This window comes from Triticum dicoccoides, chromosome 7B (genome assembly GCF_002162155.2).
Source record: "Triticum dicoccoides isolate Atlit2015 ecotype Zavitan chromosome 7B, WEW_v2.0, whole genome shotgun sequence".
Lineage (NCBI taxonomy): Eukaryota > Viridiplantae > Streptophyta > Magnoliopsida > Poales > Poaceae > Triticum > Triticum dicoccoides.
The window spans coordinates 557,062,220-557,068,923 of NC_041393.1; the positions used below are offsets into that span (position 1 = coordinate 557,062,220).

General features: G+C 46.6%; 1 protein-coding gene across 1 annotated transcript; it reads left to right on the plus strand.

Moving 5' to 3' along the window:
• Positions 1-2,905: 2,905 nt before the first annotated feature.
• On the plus strand, positions 2,906-5,178 carry LOC119339111 (BAG family molecular chaperone regulator 7-like; the record flags this gene model as incomplete). The annotated part of the gene is made up of 2 exons (XM_037611271.1): positions 2,906-3,589; positions 3,898-5,178. Coding segments are annotated over 2 exons (1,008 nt in total), but the record flags the coding sequence as incomplete, so codon positions are not given.
• Between the last annotated feature and the right edge of the window lie 1,526 nt (positions 5,179-6,704).

The window sequence follows — 6,704 nt, forward strand, 5'->3', positions numbered from 1 at the left end:
GTACTTTTACTATTAGTGCCACCCTCAATGACAAATAGGAAAGCATGCTTGTTCCCTTCCTGCGGGCGAATATCGAAGTGTTTGCTTGGCAACCATATGATATCCTCGGTGTTCCCAGGGAGGTATCGACCACCACCTTGATGTCTGCCCACATGCCTGACCCGTCAAGCAGAAGGTTCGAAAGCAGGCCTTGGAGCGGCAACAGTTCATTGCCTAGGAGATCAAGAAACTTGAGGCAACAGGTTTGGTCAGAGGAGTACTACATACTACATGGTTAGCAAACCCACTGGTTGTGCGCAAGGCCATGGGAAATGGAGGCTTTACATATACTTCACGGATTTGAACATGGCACGCCCAAAGGACCCATTCCCCTTTCTGCGCATCGATCAGATTGTGAATTCCACTTTCGGGTGTGATTTTCTATCCTTTCTGGATGCATACTCTGGGTACCATCAGACATTCATGCTCAAGGAAGATGAAGAGAAGACCTCCTTCATCACCCCATGTGGCACATACTACTTTGTGTGCATGCCTTTTGGGTTGAAGAGTGTCGGTTCCACTTTTGCAAGAGCAGTCCAAATTGGTTTTGAGCCACAGTTGCACAGGAACATTGAAACTTATATCGATGATATTGTGGTCAAGACCAAGGACAAATCAACCCTCATCCAGGATTTGGAAGAGACATTTGCTAATCTGGGCAAGATCAACTCGAAGTTAAACCCGGAGAAGTGTGTGTTTGGCGTTCCCTCTGGCAAGCTACTTGGTTTCTTTGTGTCCCACCATGGGATCGAGGCCAACCCAGATAAGATCAAGGCTACCGAGCAAATTCAGGTACCCGAGACAGTTAAGGATGTGAGGCGTCTGACAAGATGTGTTGCCGCGCTTAGCATATTCATCTCCAAGTATGCCAAGTGCGCCCTGCCGTTCTTCAAAATTTTGAAGAAGGCAGGACCTATGAAGTGGACACCAGAAGCAGATGCATCATTGCAAGATTTGAAGACTTACTTGTCTTGTGAGTCCACTTTGGTTGCTCCCAAACCACATGAGCCATTGCTGCTATATCTGGCAGTGACTAATCAAGTGGTTAGTGCACAACTGGTGGCACAACAGGAAGTGGAAGAGATACTAACCTCGGAAGTTGTCCCACCCAGAGCAGAAAGAGAGAATAGCCCGACAAGCCTAGATATTGATCAGGACAAAGAGGAGCAGGGCGGCGAAGGCAACCCCAAGGACGCGTCAAGGAAGAAAGTGGTGCAGCACCCAATATACTTCGTCAGCTCCCTATTGCAGGGGGCTAGATCCAGGTATTCTAGCGTGCAAAAATTGATTTTCGGCCTTGTCATGGCCTCAAGGAAACTGCACCACTACTTCCAAGCCAACGAGATCATGGTTGTCACACGCTTCCCATTGTGAAGGATACTCCGAAACCCAGAGGCTACTGGCAGAATTGTGGAATGGGCATTGGAGTTATCTAGCTTTGGCCCATCAATGATTCAAAGAAGGGCATTGGCAGAGTTTATTGCAGAATCGACGCCAACCACTGATGAGGATGTGCTAGAAACAGTCATCCCCAGCAAGGAATCACCCCAAGAATGGATCATGTATTTCGATGGTGCCTTCTCCCTACAAGGTGCAGGGGCTAGCGTGCTTCTCGTTTCTCCCACTGGGCTCCTTACCGGGCTCAGGATACAACAGAGTATGAAGGGCTCCTTACCGGGCTCAGGATTGCCACAGAATTGGGAAATCAAGAAGCTGATCATTCGAGGAGATTCACAACTTGTGGTGAGACAAGTCAACAAGGATCACCAAAGTCCATTGATGGTGGCATACATCGAGGAAGTGAGAAGATTGGAGGAGCGCTTTGACGAATTGCAAACAGAGCACGTACCCCGTGCGGAAAACAACATAGCTGATCATCTGTCAAAGTGCGCTGGACAGACCTGTGGAAGTAGGAACTTTTGTTCTCCATCTTACTCATCCCTCCGTATCCCCGACAACAATGGCCAGAAATAGGAGGAAATTGGACTCCGGTAAGCCTCTCCTGGTAAAACCCCTCGGGGTTCCTAGCAGGGACCCTACCGAAAACAACTCCCCTTTGATTGCAGGGATGCACCCTCCTGCCGGGCCACTGGTCCCCACAATCGAGGGATGTGCTCCCATGAATGAGGAGGTGCCGCTGGTCCTCGTTGCCGAGGCTTGGGCTCCAACTTGGGCAAGGCACATAGTCCATTTCCTCCAAACTGGAGAACTTCCTGAAGAGCAAGAAGAAGTGGAAAGAGTAGCCCGGAGGGCCAGTATGTATCAGTTTGTTGATGACACTATGTACAGAAGAGGGCCTAATAGTGTGAAATTGAAGTGCATTTCCGGGAAGAAGGAAAGGAACTGTTGGTATAAATACACAAAGACATGTGCAGCTCCCACATTGGATCAAGGGCTTTAGGTGGGAAAGCATTCCGGCAAGGATTCTAGCTATTGGCCCACATCCCACGACTCGAAATAGGAAATTTGCCATCAGCCAGCTCTTTGCCATCTGCCAGCTGATGGCAAAGAACGTCTTTGCCATCTGCTTATAAAAAACAGATGGCAAAGAACTGACAGACGACAAAGAACATGGTTGCCATCAGCCAATTCTTTGCCATCTGCTAGTGGATGGCAAATAATCTTTGCCATCTGCCAGCAGATGGCAAAGAGGTTGGCAAATCCTGTGGCTGTCAAGCGTGTAACGGCGTACCAGCCCCACCTCTTTGCCATCTGCCAGCAGACGGCAAAGATTCTTTGCCATCTGCTGGCACATGGCAAAGAGATGGGGTTATTTTTTTCGAGGTAAAAAAACTGTGGGGTTATCCCCTCCCTCTCTCCCCACCCATCCAAGTAAAAAAAACGACGTTCGCATCTCATCCACACACCACCACCTACCTCCTCCCTCTCTGCCTCCCGCCCCTTCCTCCCACCACCATCCCCATCCCCCTTCGCCTTCCCCCACCACCTCGACCTCCTCGACCTCTACCTCCCCACTGACCCCTTCTTCGTCCCGCCCCTCATCCCCTCCCCGCATGCCTTCCTCCTGCACGACCTCACCGACCGTGTCGCCGTGCTCGAGCTCGCAGCCCGCGCGGCCGCCCCGCAGCCGGCGCGCCGCAAGTACACCTACGCGGCCACGGAGCCCGGCGGCCGGAAGGTCAAGTGGACGGCGGAGGAGAAGCCACGCGGCAGGGGCCGGGCGCTCAAGTGGGAGGCGGAGCTCGCCTCCCCCAACGACGACGGATTCGACCGCAAGTGGAGGTGGGAGGCCAAGTCCAAGGGTGGCGCCGGAGGCAAGACCAAGAGCAAGTGGGGCACCGAGATCAAGGGCAAAGGCTCGCTCGAGCCATGGTCGCATGCCTACACCTGGGAGGAGGACTTCACCGCCTCCGACGACGACGAGGATGAGCTGGAGGTCGAGGAGCGCAGGCCGGAGAAGCCCAAGAAGATCAAGGCCGCCGCCAAGGACAAGGAGGATGACAAGAAGAAGAAGAAGCCAGCAAGGACGTGCATCCAGATCGAGGAGATCCCCGAGGAAAACACCGCCGGCTGCGACGCCATCTGCAAGGTACGGTACTCAGCACAAAAGATGAGATTTTTGTGGGGGTTTTGGTTCTGTGGCCCGATCTGAACGAAATGTGTGATTTCTAGTAAAATTTCCAATAGATCCAAGTTACCTCTCACTGAATTTGAGAGAAAATTTGGAATTTTAGAGGATGCTAGTGTCCACACTCTAGATCTGTGCTTAGTACTAGCTACAGATTGACTGAACTCTGCTCTGAATGATATCAGCTTGAGGATTCTGCTCCCTTGCAATGCACTACTGTCATATGTGTACTGACCGCCTGACATTTGTCTCTCTTTCTGATGATGCAGGCCTTTGCCATGGGGAACGGCAAGGGGAAGGCCAAGGAGCTGTCGCCGCAGGATGCCGCGCTGCTCATCCAGATGAACTACAGGGCGCACCTCACCCACCGCTCCCAGGTGCTCAGCTGCCTGCGCGATCTCGCCCTCGCCAAGGCCATGCTCAAGGAGCTCCGGTCCCTCTTCTACAACCTCTCCTACAGGCGCCGCCTCTTGCATGACCACGAGGAGCACCAGAGGTTCTCCGAGAAGATCATTGTCTTGCTCCTCACTGTCGACGCACTCGAGGTGAGCTCCGTCACAGCCTGTTTACGATTGCCGATTGCTGATTGCTGATTGCCATTGCTGTGTTGTGGATTTGAAATTCAGTTACTGCATACACTGGTTAAGACTATTACTAGTGAGACAAAAAATAAATAAATGAAAGCACACAAGGATGATTACCATGCTATTTAGCTCAGCATCTATCCAACATATGTATGCACTTGAGATGATCACCATCAGAACCTGTTCGTCATTGCCATGGCTGTGTTGTGAATTTGAAATTTACTTGCTAGTTAGTACAGTACATTGTTGGTTTGAGGATGGTCTATCAGGGTTGTGTACATAAGTATGATTTTCTAGCAGTGCTTTAGTGTCTGAAGGTATTGGTTAGCGATGCATTATAATTGAAAAAATAAATCAAAGCTCACTACAAAGATTAAGATGCTATTGAACATCTTTTCTTGTCAATGATGAGTGTGCATGTATATGTGCTCAACCAAGTATGTAGTTCCTGTTAACACATATTGCACGATCACTTTTTCAATAAATATGGTAGAATGGGTGCCAACACTCCTCAGTATGGAGATAAATACTATCATGTTGACGGGTAATGTTTGATCTGAGTTCTCAGTTGTATCTTCGGTGCTTCATTAGGTCCAAGCATGATAATATTCTTACATTCGGTACTGTTACTTGTTTCCCAGTTATATCTTATATCGAATGATTTCCATGGTAATGGTATATCAAGTGCAGGGGCCTCTGGGCATTTAAATGTTTGTTTCAGCTTATGGTAGCTGAACTAACAATACCGTGAACATTTCTAAGGCCATGCTGTTATTGAGTATAGTGAAGGAGAATGTAGTCTGTTTCTTGTGATAACTGAATTATTTTCTGTCATTGCCATTGCCCCTGTAGGATTACGCGTCTGTTCATCAGTTACTGTGTTTATAGCTCTCATTATTTTATGAACTCGAATAGCATGGGTTGCTTCCTGTTCTTGTGCTACCTTTCACTCTTTTATGAACTAACTAGCAGAGTGGCCCGCTCGATGCGCGGACTAGAACTTTACAAAGTTAAATGGTGAAATTATATTATTTGATTTATCTAAAGGAAAAATTAAAACCAAATGTGAGACATTTTTTAATATAAGACTTTGCAAACATAGTGTTTTAGTTCCAGAGTCATGTGCAGACGAATACTCAATTTAAATTTATAATTGATACTTTTGTTGTTCAAGTGGAAGTCCGAATCAATGGTGGGGATCTTTTATGAAGAAAACAATACTTTTGTTGTAAGATTTTGAAGAAAATAATATAATATAAGTGACTCTGGAAGTCTTCATAAAAGATCCCCACTATGTTTGCAAGTGGAAGTCCAAATCAATGGTGGGGATCTTTTATGAAGAAAACAATACTTTTGTTGTAAGATTTTGAAGAAAATAATTGGGCATGTCATATTATCCTAATGTCTTGATTAGTCACAAACCATGTATGTTATCTCTTGGTTTCATCTAGGTGATTCAAATGCTTAACATGCAGTTTCACCTACATGAATGGCACATAGTACGTTGCCAAAATGATGAGCATCACTTCCAGTTTCCTATAACTGCAAATTAAGCATCTGAATCACCTAGGGCAAATGTAGCATGAACCGGGTAGTGCTTTTATGTAACTTCTGTCCCATTGTATTCTTGGTTTTCCGAAGTAAGTACATACAAGGAGCAAGTACGTACAATGTTGTATGTCTCTCGACTATGATCCATAGAATTAGGCGCAGCCATCGTCTAATTATTTTTCATGCTCAAGCAATGTAATCATGCAAAAAATAGTACGTATCTTGTTTGTCAAATATGCGGCCAACCTGGAAACTTCCACCGCATAGCTGCTGCTCCTCCTTCTTATTAAGTTTCTGCATCGTACATGCCATTGGTCCATTTTTTTAAAACCTGTCGCTGGCCTTTTTTTATGGTGTGAGCAGAATTAAGAGATCTCTATGGAACTGCAGAATTAAGATTTTTTAACTTTACCCTCAATTAAGTATGTACATGATCAATGGAGCCGCGATGCCATCCTGTAATTCTTTTTCCGTTCTTAAGCAATGTTCTCATGGAAGAAATAGTAGTACGTATCTTGTTTGTGAAACATGCAGCCCAACCTGGAAACTTCCCCCATAGCTGCCGCTGCTCCTGTTGGTAAAAAAAGCTGCCGCTGCTTCGCACCTGCCGCACGTTGTTTTTTTCTTCAAGTTTACCTGCGGCTGGTCTCTTTTTGTGACGTGAGCAGAATTAAGAAATCTCTTTGATCTGTTGTATAAAGTTTTTTTTTACTTTACCTGTCCCTTATTCTTTTTGTGAGACGTGGACAGAATTAAGAGATTTTCTTTGATCTGTTGTACTAAGTTTTTTTTACTTTACCTGGCCCTTATTCTTTTTCTGTGACGTGGGTTAAATTAATTGATCTGTTTTGATTGGCCTAACAAAGAGATCTTTTTTTTTTGCAAATCAACCTGTGGTTGAGTTGGTTAGGTGGACAGTGGTATCCCCAACCCATCAGGAT